This window comes from Stenella coeruleoalba (assembly GCF_951394435.1).
Source record: "Stenella coeruleoalba genome assembly, chromosome: 3".
Lineage (NCBI taxonomy): Eukaryota > Metazoa > Chordata > Mammalia > Artiodactyla > Delphinidae > Stenella > Stenella coeruleoalba.
Window position 1 is genome coordinate 114,825,175 of NC_137148.1, and position 18,653 is coordinate 114,843,827.

The 18,653-nt window shown below is 36.8% G+C and overlaps 1 protein-coding gene across 1 annotated transcript in view; it reads right to left on the reverse strand.

Moving 5' to 3' along the window:
- Positions 1–1,817: 1,817 nt before the first annotated feature.
- NME5 (NME/NM23 family member 5) overlaps positions 1,818–18,653 on the reverse strand; it is a 33,128-nt gene continuing 16,292 nt past the window's right edge. Inside the window, exons 5-6 of the mRNA XM_079917006.1 lie at positions 15,066–15,184; positions 1,818–1,947 (exon numbers count right to left, since the gene is read on the reverse strand). Of these exons, the coding sequence (XP_079773132.1) occupies positions 1,864–1,947; positions 15,066–15,184 (203 nt within the window). The 3' untranslated portion in view covers positions 1,818–1,863. The remainder of the gene's footprint in view (positions 1,948–15,065; positions 15,185–18,653) is intronic.

Below are 18,653 nucleotides of genomic sequence, written 5' to 3' on the forward strand. Positions count from 1 at the left end.
CTCATTGCTTTTGGTTAAGGTGTTTCTTTGGTCTTCCCCATTTCCATTTTTTGTTTTATAATGACATTGCCTTTCTGAAGAGATGAGGCCAGTTTAATTATTTACTCTTAAAAAAAGTCTTTTACAACTTGGATCTTTTTTTAAGTAAATTAAAATTTCTTTAATAACTGAGAATTTTTCATTTTTTGAAAACTAGCACTTCATCACAAAAACATAATTGAGAAATATTAACCTAAAGACTTTGGTAGAGGGACCAATCATTCCATTTTGTGAAGGATTAAGGGGCCTCAAAGCATGCAGGACTTTCAGTGATACAACCAGAAATGAGTTGTCATGCTACTGTCGGTCACCCTTGTAGGGCACTTATTAATGTTGAGGAAATAATTATATATGACTGGTTAAAACTATAATTGAGTTCTAACCATTTTCATTTTACTAAATATAGGTAGCCCCCCTTTCTGAAAGTTCACTTGATGCCACTTTGCTCTTACGAAAGACCTGCATTCGTATCTGTTTTCACTAACCAAAAGAAATCTGAAGAGGATTTTTGCTTTTATGATAAAAGGCAAAAAGGGAAAACAGAACTATTTGTTTTGCAATGAGCCAATTCAGAGGCAGTGCGCACAGTGAGCAACAAGAGTAGCACCACGAATATCATTCCTAGGGAACTACACTCAGCATCCCAGCATCAAGCCGTGATAGCTTTGAACTGTCAGTGAACACCTGGCCTTTATCCCAATTGATTCTGTGAATCTGTTAGCAACTTGTGAACTAAGGTAATTGATTCTTCACATTACACCCTTTCAGCTTACGAAAGGTTTCATAGGAACACTCTACTATTGGATAGCGGAAAAAACCCGTAATTATTTATATACTTATACTTTTTAAACTCAGCTGTCTGAACTATGCATTAATTATGCATGTAGATATAGGCTAGGGAAAATATAACGAAAATTCCATATCTTCTCGAAATTAAAAAATAATAAGCAATATCTTACATCAGCCTTCTATTACTTAATGCTTACATCATTGTTAAAATCATATCCTAAATCGACAGCCATTGCAACACAATGAGCTCCTCCACAGAGACAGCACCAGGGCAAGTGAGAGCCAGATGGGCACTGGATGACTGTGACTCACGGAGGAAAAATAACTAAATATGGGAAAGGATATCCTAAGAGACCGAGAAGCACCATCATATGCATTCTTTGGGCAAACTTGCCAGAAGGAGCACAAGAAGTACCCAGTCACCTTCTCAGAGTTTTCCAAAAGTCCTCAGAGAGATGGAGGACCATGTCTTGCACTGTAAAGCTGTGCCAAACTTGTTTTTAAACTGTATAGTGTCTTTTGTGTATAGTTAACATACTACCAAATGTGTCTTTAGCTACCCCTGTCCTGGTGGTATTTTCAATAGCTACTAACCTTGCCTAGTACATTATGGAGGTTGTAAATTGGCAGAGAAATTTAAAGTAGGTTCTTGTTGGTGCACAGCAAAAATCAGTTATATATAGAAATGGTATCTTATTATCTTCAGTTGTCTCTGTTGCATCCTATATGAACTGTTGTTCTCTTAACTGAATACCACTTTGTAACTGTAAAAATAAAAAGTTGCAGTTACTTTGTTGACATTCTAAATCCTGCTAATACAATTTTCTTATTAAAAAAAAATCATACCCTAAACCAATATTTTACTTTAGATAATGTTATCTGCTGCATGAAATAGTTATTCTTTTAAAATTTATTTTTAAGAAATAATTTATGTCACATGTAGTTACTTAAACCCTTAGGAGTTACTTCTTTCTTAAGTAGAAGCATGCCTTTTACAGTGAGACAGTTCGTGATTTGTTCTTTGAGAGCTTTATTTTAATAAGGTTCTTCTGCAACTGGATGATGACAAAGTTTGGGTTTGTTGGGATTATTTTTCAGCAACCAATCAGCCAGCCAAATCTATGGAAAAAAGAAAAAAAAAAACCCTTACGTTAATTAATGATTACATATTTCTTCAATATATACTATTTCAATTTAAAATAGTTTCCAAAATCACTTTAAGAATAATAAGAAAATGAGCATTAAAAATTGAAACAGGGGGCTTCCCTGGTGGTGCAGTGGGTAAGAATCCACCTGCTAATGCAGGGGACACGGGTTTGAAAACTGGTCCGGGAAGATCCCACATGCTGCGGAGCAACTAAGCTCGTGTGCCACAACTACTGAGCCTGTACTCTAGAGCCCGTGAGCCACAACTACTGAGCCTGTGTGTGACACAACTACTGAAGCCCATGTGCCTAGAGCCTGTGCTCTGTAAAAAGAGAAGCCACCACAATGAGAAGCCCGCCCACCACAAGGAAGAGTAGCCCCCACTCACCGCAACTAGAGAAAGCCTGTGTGCAACAACAAAGAGCCAACACAGCCAAAAATAAATTAATTAATTAAAAAAATTGAAACAATAAGTTTTACATTATGCAACACTGTCAAGTATAGATCCAAACTGGAAAGGAAGGTAAAACTATGTCCATTCACAAATGACATGACCCTATTACATATAGGCAGATCTCCATCAGTTTACTGCACTTTGCAGATAGTGCATTTTTTTTTGTACAAATTGAAGATTTTTTTTTTTTGCGGTACGCGGGCCTCTCACCGTTGTGGCCTCTCCCGCTGCGGAGCACAGCCTCCGGACGCGCAGGCTCAGTGGCCATAGCTCACGAGCCCAGCCGCTCCGCGGCATGTGGAATCCTCCCGGGCCAAGGCACGAACCCGTGTCCCCTGCATCGGCAGGCAGACTCTCAACCACTGTGCCACCAGGGAAGCCCCAAATTGAAGATTTTTGATCACTCTGCATTGAGCAAGAGCAAGATTATTGGCATCATTTTTCTAACAGTATTTGCTGACTTTGTGTCTCCATGTCATATTTTGCTAATTCTCACAATATTTCAAACATTTCCATTATTATTATATTTGTTATAGTGGTCTATGATCAGGGATCTTTAATGTTACTATTGCAAAAAAATTATGACTCACTGAAGGTTCAGATGATGCCTAGCATTTTTTAGCAATAAGGTATTGTTGCACACTTAATTGACTACAGAATAGTGTAACCATAACTTTTATACCCATTGGGAAACCAAAAAATTTGTATGACTTGCTTTACTGCAATACTTGCTTAATTGTGGTGGTCTGGAACCTAACCCACAACATCTCCATGGTATGCCTGTATTAAAAAATCCCAAAGAATCAAAGAAAGCTACTAGTGCTAATAAATTAATATGGCAAAGTTGTAGGTTACAAGATCAATACACAAAAATCAGTTGTGTTTCCATATATCAGCAAGGAATGATTCAAAAAGGAAATTAGGAAATCACATTCATTTATAATGGATTTGAAAAAAATATCTAGGAATAAATTTAACCAACTTGTGTCCTGAAAATTATAAAACATTGCCAAAAGAAATTTAAAAACCTAAATAAATGGAAAGACATCCCATGTCCATGGATAGATTTAATAACATTCAGATGCTAAGATGTCAATATTACTCAAAGTGATCTATAGATTCAACACAATCCCCATCAAATTTCCAACAGTTGTTTTTGCAGAAAAGGAAAAGACAATCCTCAAATTCATATGGAATTTCAAGGAGCTCCAAATAGCCAAAACAATCATGAAAAAAGAAAAAAATCAAGTTGTAGAATTTGTTCTTCCCAATTTCAATATCTTCTATAAAGCTACAGTAATTAAAACAGTGTGGCATATAGATATACATATAGATCAATGGAATAGAATTGAGAGCCAGAAATAAACCCATATATATATGGTCAACTGATTTTTGACAATGGTATCAAGTCCATTCAGTGGAGAAGATATAGTTTCTTCAACAGATGGTACTAAGAAACTGGATTTCCACATGCAAAAGAATGAAGTTGGACCCCCTATCTCACACCATACATGCTGCGCAGCATGGTCAAAAAAGATAAAATAAAATAAAATAATAAAATGTATGGCATTGGCACAAAAACAGACACATAGATCAATGGAAAAGAACAGACAGCCCAGAAATGAACCCACACTTATATGGTCAATCAATCTATGCCAAAGGAGACAGGAAATACAATGGGGAAAAGACAGTCTCTTCAATAAATGGTTTTAGGAAAATTGAACAGCTACATGCAAAAGAATCGAACTGGACTACTCTCTCACACCATATACAAAAACAAACTAAAAATGGAATAAAGAATTAAATGCAGACAGGAAACCATAAAATTCCTAGAAGAAAACACAGGCATTATGCACTTTGAAATCAGTCTTAGCAATATATTTTTGAAAAATTTTATTGAACTATAGTTGATTCACAATGTTGTATTTTTAGAAATATATTTTTGAATATATCTCCTCAGTCAAGGGAAACAAAAGCAAAAAAACCCAAATGGGATGACATAAAACTAAAACACTTCTGAACAGTGAAGGAAACTATCAACAAAATGAAAACGCAGCCTACTGAATGGGAGGAGGTATTTGCAAACAATATACCTGATAAGAGGTTAATATTCAATATATACAAGTGACTCATACAACTCAACATCAAAAAAACAAAAAATGAATTTAAAAATGGGCAGAGAACCTGAATAGACATTTTTCTGAGGAAGACAAACAGATGGCCAACAGACACATGCAAAGATGCTCAACATCGCTAATCATCAAGGAAATGCAAATCAAAACCACAAGGAGATATTACCTCACATCAATTAGAATGGCTATCATCAAAAAGAAAAAATAACAAATGTTGGCAAGGACATGGAGAAAAGGGAACCCTGGTGCACTGTTGGTGGGAATATAAATAATTGATACAGCCACTACAGAAAGCAATATGGAGGTTCCTCAAAAAGTTAGAATCACAACTACCATATGATCTAGCAATTCCGCTTCTGGGTACTTTTCTGAAGAAAACAAAAACACTAATTTGAAAACATATATGCACCCCTATGTTCATTGCAGTATTATTTACAATAGCCAAGATAGGGAAGCAACCTAAGTCAATATATGAACAGATTAAAAAGATGTGATAGAGGGCAGACAGCAGAAGCATGCAGAACTACAATCCTTCAGCCTGTGGAACAAAAACCACATTCACAGAAATATACACAAGATGAAAAGGCAGAGGGCTACGTACCAGATGAAGGAACAAGATAAAACCCCCAAAAAACAACTAAATGGAGATAGGCAACCTTCCAGAAAAAGAATTCAGAATAATGATAGTGAAGATGATCCAGGACCTCAAAAAAAGAATGGAGGCAAATATCGAGAATATGCAAGAAATGTTTAACAAAAATCTAGAAGAATTAAAAGTACAAACAAACACAGATGAACAATACAAAAACTGAAATGAAAACTAAACTAGGGCTTCCCTGGTGGCACAGTGGTTGAGAGTCCGCCTGCCAATGCAGGGGACACAGGATCGTGCCCCAGTCCAGGAATATCCCACATGCCGTGGAGCAGCTGGGCCCGTGAGCCATTGCTGCTGAGCCTGTGCATGCGGAGCCTGTGCTCCGCAACAGGAGAGGCCACAACATTGAGTGGCCCACGTACTGCCAAAAAAAAAAAAAAAAAAACTACACTATAAGGAATCAATAGCAGAATAACTGAGGCAGAAGAACGGATAAGTGACCTGAAAGACAGAATGGTGGAATTCACTGCTACACAACAGAAGAAAGAAGAAAGAATGAAAAGAAATGAAGACAGCCTAAGAGACTTCTGGGACAACATTAAACACAACAACATTTGCATTATAGGGGTCCCAGAAGGAGAAGAGAGAGAGAAAGGACCCGAGAAAATATTTGAAGAGATTATAGTCAAAAACTTCCCTAACACAGGAAAGGAAATAGCCACCCAAGTCCAGGAACTGCAGAGAGTCCCATACAGGATAAACCCAAGGAGAAACACGCAGAGACACGTAGTAATCAAATTGGCAAAAATTAAAGACAATGAAAAATTATTGAAAGCAGCAAGGGAAAAATGACAAATAACATACAAGGGAACTCCCATAAGGTTAAGGTGATTTCTCAGCAGAAACCCTACAAGCCAGAATGGAGTGGCATGATATACTTAAAGTGATGAAAGGGAAGAACCTACAACCAAGATTACTCTACCTGGCAAGGATCTCATTCATATTCTATGGAGAAATCAAAAGCTTTACAGACAAGCAAAAGCTAAGAGGATTCAGCATCACCAAACCAGCTCTACAACAAATGCTAAAGGAACTTCTCTAAGTGGGAAACCCAAGAGAAGAAAAGGACCTACAAAAACAAACCCAAAACAATTAAGAAAACGGTAATAGGAACATACATATCGATAATTACCTTAAACGTGAATGGATTAAATGCTCCAACCAAAAGATACAGGCTTGCTGAATGGATACAAAAACAAGACCCATATATATGCTGTCTACAAGATACCCACTTCAGACCTAGGGGCACATACAGACTGAAAGTGAGGGGATGGTAAAAGATATTCCATGCAAATGGAAATCAAAAGAAAGCTGGAGTAGCAATACTCATATCGGATAAAATAGACTTTAAAATAAAGAATGTTACAAGAGACAAGGAAGGACGCTATATAATGATCAAGGGATCAATCCAAGAAGAAGATATAACAATTATAAATGTATATGCACTCAACATAGAAGCACCTCAATACATAAGGCAACTGCTAACAGCTATAAAAGAGGAAATCGACAGTAACACAATAATAATGGGGGACTTTAACACCTCACTTACACCAATGGACAGATCATCCAAACAGAAAATTAATAAGGAAACATAAGCTTTAAATGACACAATAGACCAGATAGATTTAATTGATATTTATAGGACATTCCATCCAAAAACAGCAGATTGCACTTTCTTCTCAAGTGCACACGGAACATTCTCCAGGATGGATCACATCTTGGGTCACAAATCAAGCCTCAGCAAATTAAGAAAACTGAAATCATATCAAGCATCTTTTCTGACCACAACGCTATCATATTAGAAATCAATTACAGGGAAAAAAATGTAAAAAACACAAACACATGGAGGCTAAACGATACGTTACTAAACAACCAAGAGATCACTGAAGAAATCAAAGAGGAAATCAAAAAATACCTAGAGACAAATGAGAATGAAAACACGACGATCCAAAACCTATGGGATGCAGCAAAAGCAGTTCTAAGAGGGAAGTTTATAGCTATACAAGCCTACCTCAAGAAACAAGAAACAACTCAAATAAACAATCTAACCTTATACCTAAAGGAACTAGAGAAAGAAAAACAAACAAAACCCAAAGTTAGCAGAAGCAGAGAAATCACAAAGATCAGAGCAGGGCTTCCCTGGTGGTGCAGTGGTTGAGAGTCCGCCTGCTGATGCAGGGGACACAGGTTCGTGACCCAGTCCGGGAAGATCCCACATGCCGTGGAGCAGCTGGGCCTGTGAGCCATGGCCGCTGAGCCTGCTCGTCTGGAGCCTGTGCTCCGCAACGGGAGGGCCACAACAGTGAGAGGCCTGCATACCGCAAAGAAAAGAAAAGAAAAGAAAAATCTTCCAACTAACAGAAGTCCAGGACCAAATGGCTTCACAGGTGAATTCTATCAAACATTTAGAGAAGAGCTAACACCCATCCTTCTCAAACTCCTCCAAAAAATTGCAGAGGAAAGAACACTCCCAAACTCATTCTATGAGGCCACCATCACCCTGATACCAAAACCAGACAAAGACAGTACAAAAAAAATTACAGACCAATATTACTCATGAATATAGATGCAAAAGTCCTCAACAAAATACTAGCAAACAGAATCCAACAACTCATTAAAAGAATCATACACCATGTTCAAGCGGGATTTTTCTCAGGGATGCAAGGATTTTTCAATATACACAAATCAGTCATTGTGATACACCATATTAACAAATGGAAGAAGAAATACCATATGATCATCTCAATAGATGCAGAAAAAGCTTTTGACAAAATTCAACACCCATTTATGATAAAAACTCTCCAGAAAGTGGGCATAGAGGGAACCCACCTCAACATAATAAAGGCCATATACAACAAACCCACAGCAAACATCATTCTCAATGCTGAAAAACTGAAAGCATTTCCTCTAAGATCAGGAACAAGACAAGGATGTCCAATCTCACACTCTTATTCAACGTAGTTTTGGAAGTCCTAACCATGGCAATCAGAGAAGAAAAAGAAATAAAAGAATTACAAATTGGAAAAGAAGAAGTAAAACAGATGACATGATACTATACAAATAGAATCCTAGAGATGCCACCAGAAAACTACTAGAGCTGATCAATGAATTTGGTAAAGTTGTAGGATACAAAATTAATGCACAGGAATCTCTTCCTTTCCTATACACTAATGTTAAAAAAATCTGAAAGAGAAATTAAGGAAGCACTGCTATTCACCATTGCAACAAAAAGAATAAAATACCTAGGAAGAAATCTACCTAGGGAGACAAAAGATGTGTATGCAGAAAACTATAAGACACTGATGAAAGAAATTAAAGATGATACAAACAGATGGAGAGATATACCATGTTCTTGGATTGGAAGAATCAATATTGTGAAAATGACTGTACTACCCAAAGCAATCTGCAGATTCAATGCAATCCCTATCAAATTACCAATGGCATTTTTCACAGAACTAGAACAAAAAATCTTAAAATTTATATGGAGACACGAAAGACCCCGAATAGCCAAAGCAGTCTTGAGGGAAAAAAACGGAGCTGGAGGAATCAGACTCCCTGACTTCAGACTATACTACAAAGCTACAGTAATCAAGACAGTATGGTACTGGCAGAAAAACAGAAATATAGATCAATGGAACAGGATAGAAAGCCCAGAGATAAACCCACGCACTTATGGTCAACTAATCTATGACAAAGGAGCCAAGGATATACAATGGAGAAAAGACAGTCTCTTCAATAAGTGGTGCTGCGAAACTGGACAGCTACATGTAAAAGAATGAAATTAGAACACTCCCTAATACCATACACAAAAGTAAACTCAAAATGGATTAGAGACCTAAATGTAAGACCGGACACTATAAAACTCTTAGAGGAAAACATAGGAAGAACACTTTTTGACATAAATCACAGCAAGACCTTTTTTGATCCACCTCCTAGAGTAATGGAAATAAAATCAAAAATAAACAAATGGGACCTAATGTAACGTCAAAGCCTTTGCACAGCAAAGGAAACCGTAAACAAGACGAAAGACAGCCCTCATAATGGGAGAAAATACTTGAAAACGAATCAATGGGAAATACTTGCAAATGAATCAATGGAATCAATCAATCTCCAAAATATATATGCAGCTCAATATTAAAAAAAACAAACAACCCAATCCCAAAATGGGCAGAAGACCTAAATAGACATTTCTCCAAAGAAGACACACAGACGGCCAAGAGGCACATGAAAAGCTGCTCAACATCACTAATTATTAGAGAAATTCAAATCAAAACTACAATGAGGTATCACCTCACACCAGTTAGAATGGGCATCATCAGAAAATCTACAAACAACAAATGCTGGACAGGGTGTGGAGTAAAAGGAACCCTCGGGCTTCCCTGGTGGCGCAGTGGTTGACAGTCCGCCTGCCAATGCAGGGGACACGGGTTCATGCCCCTGTCTGGGAGGATCCCACGTGCAAAAGAGTAGCTGGGCCTGTGAGCCATGGCTGCTGAGCCTGCGCGTCCCGAGCCTGTGCTCTGCAACGGGAGAGGCCACAGCAGTGAGAGGCCCGCGTACCAAAAAGAAAAAAAAAAAAAAATCTACAAACAATAAATGCTGGAGAGGGTGTGAAGAAAAGGAAACCTTCTTGCACTGTCGGTGGGAATGTAAATTGATATGGCCACTACGGAGAACATTATGGAGGTTCCTTAAAAAACTAAAAATAGAATTACCATATGATCCAGCAATGCCACTAATGGGCATATACCCAGAGAAAACCGTAATTCAAAAAGACACAAGCACCCCAATGTTCACTGCAGCACTATTTACAATAGCCAGGTCATGGAAGCAACCTAAATGCCCATCGACAGATGAATGGATAAAAAAGATGTGGTACATATATACAATGGAATATTACTCAGCCATAAAAAGAACAAAATTGGGTCATTTGTTGAGATGTGGATGGATCTAGTGACTGTCATACAGAGTGAAGTAAGTCAGAAAAACAAATATCGTATATTAACACATATATGTGGAAGCTAGAAAAATGGTACAGATGAACTGGTTTGCAGGGCAGAAATTGAGACACAGATGTAGAGAACAAACGTATGGACACCAAGGCGGGAAAGCGGTGGGTGGTGGGGGTGTGAGTGTGCTGAATTGGGTGATTGGGATTGACATGTATACACTGATGTGTATAAAATTGATGACTAATAAGAACCTGCTGTATAAAAAAATTAATAAAATAAAATTCAAAAAAAATGATGTGACATATGTACACACACACACACACACACACACACACAATGGAATATTACTCAACCGTAAAAAAAGAAAATTTGTCATTTGCAACAAGATGGATAAACCTAGAAGGTATTATACTAGTGAAATAAATCAGAGAAAGATAAATACCATATGATTTCACTTATGTGTGGAATCTAAAAACCAAAACAAATGAATAAATATAACAAAACAGAGTCATAGATAGAGAGAACAAAGAGGTGATTGCCGGAGACAAGTGGGGTTGGGAATAAGTGAAAGAGGAGAGGGATATTAAGAGATATAAACTTCCAGTTACAAAATAAATGTCACAGGGATGAAATGTACCGCATGGGGAATATAGTCAACAACATTTCAATAACTTTGTATGGTGACAGGTGGTAACTAGACTTAATCATAGTGATCATTCTGTACTGTACAGAAATATCAAATCACTATGTCGTGCACCTGGAACTAATATAGTGTTGTAGATTAATTATAATTCAGTAATAAAAAAGGAATTCATACAAAACTCCAACAGATAACTGGACAAAAGATAAACAGATAATTCACAAAGGAGGAAATACAACTAAACATAGAGGGAAATGTTTAACCTCACCATTGTGTGAGGTTAAAACAACTGAATGGAAGTTAAAACAATTGAATTACCATCTTTAATCTATTTTTCCTCTCATCAAATCAGTCCCACTCCCACTCCAGTGTTTTTAACTTAATAAATAAATTTATTTAAAAAAAAGAAAGCAATGTGAGAGTATGTATTGTGACTGAAAATATTCACATTAGAAATTATAATGCAAAACAAAATTAAGAAAATTCTGAAAAAAAGAGTAATTGAAAGGTTTAGAACTGACTTTGAAATATATTACAAACCTATGACTTAAAGCAATGTGGTACTTACAAATGAACAGATGAAATTAACAAACCAAAAAAAAAAAAAAAGAGAAACCCACTAAATGCATGTAAGAACTTAGTATATATTAACAGTGGGTTTTTAAATCGATGAAGAAAATACATACTGTTCAATAAATGGTTTTTGTCAATTGAGTAACCAAGTGGAAAATAAAATAAAATGTGGCTCTCTACCTCACTCCCTATAGCAAAAAAATATTCCAGATGACCAAAGACATATACATGAGGGGAGAAAAAGGAAATATTAAAAAGTACTAGAAGGCAGAATGAGAGAATGTTACTTATAATCTTGAAACAGAAAACCTTCTTCAAATATAACAGAAACCTGGAAGGCATAAAAGACCTCAACAAATATAGTACAAAAATATTAAAATATATCCTGGAAGTAGTATTAAACTGAGAAAATCTAGTAACCAACAAAATATGTTGCTTAAAATATGTTTAATTTCTTAAACATAGAGAGTACCAATACAGTAAGAAAAAGACCTAGACGATCAAGCGCTGGCAAATGGACAAAGGCCTGGGGTAGGAAGTTCACAGAAAAGGAAATGCAAATGGCTTTAAGTAGCATATACTAAAAGATACTCAAACTCACTCATAACAAAAGAAATACAAATTAAGTTACGAGATAACCACTTTTCACCTGAGATTGGTAAAAAAAAAAAAATCCACAAAACTTGAAAAAACATCAGGTACTCTCATTCACTTTTTAAAATTTAATTAGTAATTTATTTTTGGCTACATTGGGTCTTTGTTGCTGCACGCGGTCTTCTCATTGTGGTGGCTTCTCTTATTGCGGAGCCTAGGCTCTAGGCACGCAGGCTTCAGTAGTTGTAGCTCACGGGCTCTAGAGTTCAGGCTTCAGTAATGGTGGCACATGCGCTCAGCAGTTGTGGCTCACGGGCTGTAGAGTGCAGGCTCAGTAGTTGTGGCTCTCGGGCTTAGTTGCTCCACAGCATGTGGGATCTTCCTGGACCAGGGCTCGAACCTGTGTCCCCTGCATTGGCAGATGGATTCTTAACCACTGCGCCACCAGGGGACTCAGGGAAGTCCCCTCTCATTCATTTTTGATCAGAGTATAAAATGGTACAACTACTACAAAAGGTAATTTGGCAATATTTATCCAAATTAAAAATGCACACATCGGGCTTCCCTGGTGGCGCAGTGGTTGAGAGTCCGCCTGCCGATGCAGGGGACGCGGGTTTGTGCCCCGGTCCGGGAGGATCCCACATGCCGCGGAGCGGCTGGGCCCGTGAGCCATGGCCGCTGAGCCTGCGGGTCTGGAGCCTGTGCTCCGCAGTGCGAGAGGCCACAACAGTGAGAGGCCCGTGTACTGAAAAAAAAAAAAAAAAAAAAAAAAGCACATATCAAAAACATCAAAATAACATTCTTTTTGACTTCGTATTTTCATTTGTAGAAATTTATTCTACAAATAAATGGTATGCTGACAAATGAATGAAGATATTCACTGTAGCAGTTTATAATAACAAAAGAGTGGAAACAACCTGAACAACCATCCATATGTGACTAATTAATAAATTGTAGGGAATTCCCTGGTGGTCCAGTGGTTAGGACTCCGCCCTGCCACTGAAGGGGGCATGGGTTCGATCCCTGGTCAGGGAACTAAGATCCCACAAGCTGCACGGCCAAAAAAAAATTTTAAAATTTGTAGAAAATCCATAAAACAGAATGCCATAAGCTGTTCTTTTAAAATGGGGCAATTTTGTTTATGGTGCTATTTAATAATTTATAATACATATTAAGTATATAAGGTAAAAAGCATCAAATAGTGTGTTTAGTAGCTAGCATTTGTATCTATATGTGTTTTTAAGTACATATAAATAATAAGTATTTTATTTTATGCTTATATATGTATAGAGTTTCTCTGAAAGGATATACTAGAAGCTGGTAACAATAATTAACTCCAAGGAACAACTGGGTAGCTGAGGAAGAGGAATGGAAAGGAGAGTTACTTTTCACTATATATCCTCTTGGAACTTTTAAATTTTATACCATATTCCAACATTGCTTATTCAAAAAATTAAACAGCTTAAAAAATAAGTAAGTTTTTTAAGGGATAAAATTTTTTTTTTAATTTCATGTTTTGAATTATAATTTGACTTTTTGATCTCTTTCCAAATGAAATAATCTCAATGTGTGAAAAGTGTTATACTCAGAGATGTTTATTGTTACAGTATTTATAATAGCAAACAACTCAAACAGCAAAAGAATGGTAAAGGTAACAAAAGAAACATCATGTAACTATTAAAATAATCTCTATAAAATATATACTTAAATATACCAATATTTATGGGATATGTGTTTATATGTAGTGATATAAAAAAATAAAATCTGGGCAAAGAAAAAAAAAAACAGGACTAGTTTTTTTGAAACTAAACAGGATTAGTTTCATTGGAGATATAGGCTTTAAAAACCAAACCAAACCAAACCAAACCAAAACCAGTAATAGCAGCAGCTAATGTTTGAGCACTTACGCACCAAGCACTTTAAGAATTTTACATGCACTAATACATTTAATCCTAACAATATCCCTACTAGGTAGACAGTTGCCAATATACCTACATCTTATTGATGAGAATAAAGAGACTCAGAGAGAGGTTAGGTGTCTAGAGTCAGAGCTGAATCTAAGCAAGATGACTTGGGAGACCATGTTTAGGAAATGGAAACAGGAGTATCTTTTTCTTCTCTTTACATTTTTCAGTAGTTTCAGGTTTCTTACTAAATGAAAATATACTATTTTCACAATGAAAAAAGACATATTAAAGAAATAACCTGTCAATCTTTTTCTTTTTGGTAAAAGTGGTAATGTTAGTGGGAAAGATTAAATCTTTTGTCTTCCAAAGGGGATTCCCTTTGAGAATGCTAACAAAGGCTAGAGATATTATTTTGGTACGGCTGGTATTAAAATAACCTTCCTTGATTATCTCAGATGGGTGGGAGTATCTATAAAGAAGGACCCCGGCTGACACTTGGCCCTGGACAATCATCCTAGGTCCTCATACTCAACCGTTCTTCCCCCTGAATGAGCAATGTTGAGGCCTCTAGGTATGTGAATAAATGTTTTCTGTTAAAAAAATTTAGATTGCAAAAAAAAAAAAAAAAAAAAATTTAGATAGCATGAGAAACAAAAATGTTGAACACAATTCAAGTAAATAATTTTATCATTTGATTATATAAATTATATACAAAAACAATGCTCAGCAATGAAAGGATGCAATGACTGAAAATGTACTTAGGAAGAATTTTTTTTTAAGAGTTAAAGCACAGCAAGAAAATAAGTATAACTGACCCTTGAGCAACATAGGTTTGAACTGCGGGGGGTCCACTTACACGCAGATTTTTTTCCAATAGTAAATACTACAGTACTACACAATCCACGACTGGCTGAACTCAGGATGCAGAATCACAGATACAGAGGAAATGAAGATACGAGGGTCTACTATAAGTTTTATGTCAGATTTTTGACGGCACAAAGGGTCAATGCCCCTAACCCCAACTCTCAAGGGTCAACTATAATCAAAAGTTATACAAAATGAAGTATCTAAAATGTATATATAAAGTTTTTTTAAATGACTCTCAATATGTTTCAAAGAATATAATATTTTAACTATGAAAACTATAGACAATATTGTTCAGTATGAATAAAAAGATTTCTTACAAAAGGATCTGCTGGTTTTTGCTTACAAAGCTCTGAAAGTCCTTTAAGCAGAGTTGGCATTACGTGCACATTTAAATAGTCCTTAGCAGCTTGTCCAACTGGAATGGGCTCAACAATCACTGCAAATACAAATGATTAAAGCTAATATAAATGATGAAATATTACACAATCATTAAAAAGGACACCTTCAAATAAATTTTAACAGCATGAGAAATACTTAAGAGTTATTTTTTTAAAAAAAGGAAACAGAACTATATACCTAATATTTTGTTCAAAAACACACAAGCACACACATACAGAAAATAATAAGACTCATAAGACTGGCAAAAAAAACCCATCAAAATGCTGACAGTGCTCATACATAAGATTCCGATGATATTTTCAACAATCTCCTTTTCTGCATTTACATTTCCATGTTTTTTACAGTAAATACATAATGGACAATATTATGAAAAAGAAAAATATGAAGAATGTGTATAATCTAGGAGATTAATTCATCACAAAAATTAACTCCTGTCAACAAAATGGTAGGCATTTTGCAAAGTGTTACAGATACAACAGTGAATAATACATGCTTCTTGCTCTCTTACAGACTACTGAATATACACATAAAACCTATTTCTATAATAGTCTGAATATTCCTGCTGTTATTTTTCAGGTTTTAAAATAAATAATGTAAGATTTAGGGAAATTTTAGTGTTTTCAGCTTTTTTGAACACTATGTAGGTGAACCAGACTTGCAGTACAACAAAAAATATATTTCTACCAGAAAGAAATGTGTAACTCTTCATAGGTCTTTTGAGGTTGATCTCCATCAATGTGCTTTTTTCTTTTTTAATAAAATTTTTAATTTATTTTTGGCTGAGCTACGTTTTCATTGCTGGGCACAGGCCTTTTCCAGTTGTGGCAAGTGGAACTACTCTTCGTTGTGGAGAACGGGCTTCTCACTGTGGTGGCCTCTCTTGTTGCAGAGCATGGGCTCTAGGTGCGCAGGCTTCAGTAGTTGTGGCTCGCAGGCTCAGTAGCTGTGGCTCACGGGCTTAGTTGCTCCGTGGCATGTGGGATCTTCCCAGACCAGGGCTTGAACCCATGTCCCCTGCATTGGCAGGCAGATTCTTAACCATTGCGCCACGAAGGAAGTCCCAATGTGCTACTTTTGATAAAGATAAGAAAGCAAAGCGACTAGTCTCATGTGTTCAGATCTAAATCCTCACTGACTGAAGGCAAAGGAAGGTGGGAGGATAATTTCTGTATGACTGTATGTATATGTGTATAGGCGTAGTCTCAATGAGACAAAGACTAACAATGGGAGTCATTTGCCAGGATGCCATGAAGAGCTGGGAGAAGTCTCACAGGTATTGGGTAACAGGCTCCTTTCCTATTAGTCTCATGATAGTACCCTTTATTACACTGATTACTGTAATAATTTTGTTTCATTTTGATGATATAAATATTTGTCATCTGTCTCTTCTACTCTGTAAGACCATGTTAAGACAATGTTTATCATGTTCACTGGCCCCAGGTCCTTTTATATTATTTTAAACATGAAAATCTGAAAAAAAATAAAAGTAAAAAATAAAAATGAAAATCTGATTATATCGCTTTCATCCTTAAAATGCTTCACTGATTCCTTCTTTTTCTGTTTTTCTTCTTTTTTTTTTTGCAATACGCAAGCCTCTCACTGTTGTGGCCTCTCCCATTGCGGAGCACAGGCTCCAGACCTGCAGGCTCAGCGGCCATGGCTCATGGGCCCAGCCGCTCCGCGGCATGTGGGATCCTCCCAGACCAGGGCAAGAACCCGCGTCCCCTGCATCGGCAGGCGGACTCTCAACCACTGCGCCACCAGGGAAGCCCCTGGTTTTTTTTTATACAGCAGGTTCTTATTAGGTATCCATTTTATACATAGTAGTGTATACATGTCAATCCCAATCGCCCAGTTCATCACACCACCACACCCCCCGCCACTTTCCCCCCTTGGTGTCCATACATTTGTTCTCTACATCTGTGTCTCAATTTCTGCCCTGCAAACCAGTTCATCTGTACCATTTTTCTAGGTTCCACATATATGCGTTAATATACAATATTTGTTTTTCTCTTCCTGACTTACTTCACTCTGTGTGACAGTCTCTAGATGCATCCACGTCTCAACAAGTGACTCAATTTCGTTCCTTTTTATGGCTGAGTAATATTCCATTTTATATATGTACCACATCTTCTTTATCCATTCATCTGTCGATGGGCATTTAGGTTGCTTCCATGACCTGGCTATTGTAAATAGTGCTGCAGTGAACATTGGGGTGCATGTGCCTTTTTGAATTACGGTTTTCTCTGGGTATATGCACAGTAGTGGGATTGCTGGATCATATGGTAATTCTATTTTTAGTTTTTTAAGGAACCTCCATAATGTTCTCCATAGTGGCCATATCAATTTACATTCCCACCAAGAGTGCAAGAGGGTTCCCTTTCCTCCACACCCTCCCCAGCATTTGTTGTTTGTAGATTTTCTGATGATGCCCTATCTAACTGGTGTGAGGTGTTACCTCATTGTAGTTTTGATTTGCATTTCGCTAATAACTAGTAATGCTGAGCAGCTTTTCATGTGCTTCTTGGCCATCTGTATGTCTTCTTTAGAGAAATGTATATTTAGGTCTTCTGCCCATTTTTGGATTGGGTTGTTGTTTTTTTAATATTGAGCTGCATGAGCTGTTTATATATTTTGGAGATTAATCCTTTGTCCATCGATTCATTTGCAAATATTTTCTCCCATTCTGAGGGTTGTCTTTTCATCTTGTTTGTAGTTTACTTTGCTGTGCAAAAGCTTTGAAGTTTCATTAGGTCCCATTTGTTTATTTTTTATTTTATTTCCATTACTCTAGGGGGTGGATCAAAAAAGGTCTTGCTGTGATTTATGTCAAAGAGTGTTCTTCCTATGTTTTCCTCTAAGAGTTTTATAGTGTCCGGTCTTACATTTAGGCCTCGAATCCATTTTGAGTTTATTTTTGTGTATGGTGTTAGGGAGTGTTCTAATTTCATTCTTGTATTACATGTAGCTGTCCAGTTTTCACAGCACCACTTATTGAAGAGACAGTCTTTTCTCCATTGTATATCCTTGGCTCCTTTGTCATAGATTAGTTGACTATAGGTGTGTGGGTTTATCTCTGGGCTTTCTATCCTGTTCCATTGATCTACACTTCTGTTTTTCTGCCAGTACCATATTTTCTTGATTACTGTAGCTTTGTAGTATAGCCTGAAGTCAGGGAGTCTGATTCCTCCAGCTCCGTTTTTTTCCCTCAAGACTGCTTTGGCTATTCGGGGTCTTTCGTGTCTCCATATAAATTTCAAGATTTTTTGTTCTAGTTCTGTGAAAAATGCCATTGGTTATTTGATAGGGATTGCATTGAATCTGCAGATTGCTTTGGGTAGTACAGTCATTTTCACAATATTGATTCTTCCAATCCAAGAACATGGTATATCTCTCCATCTGTTTGTATCATCTTTAATTTCTTTCATCAGTGTCTTATAGTTTTCTGCATACACATCTTTTGTCTCCCTAGGTAGGTTTCTTCCTAGGTATTTTATTCTTTTTGT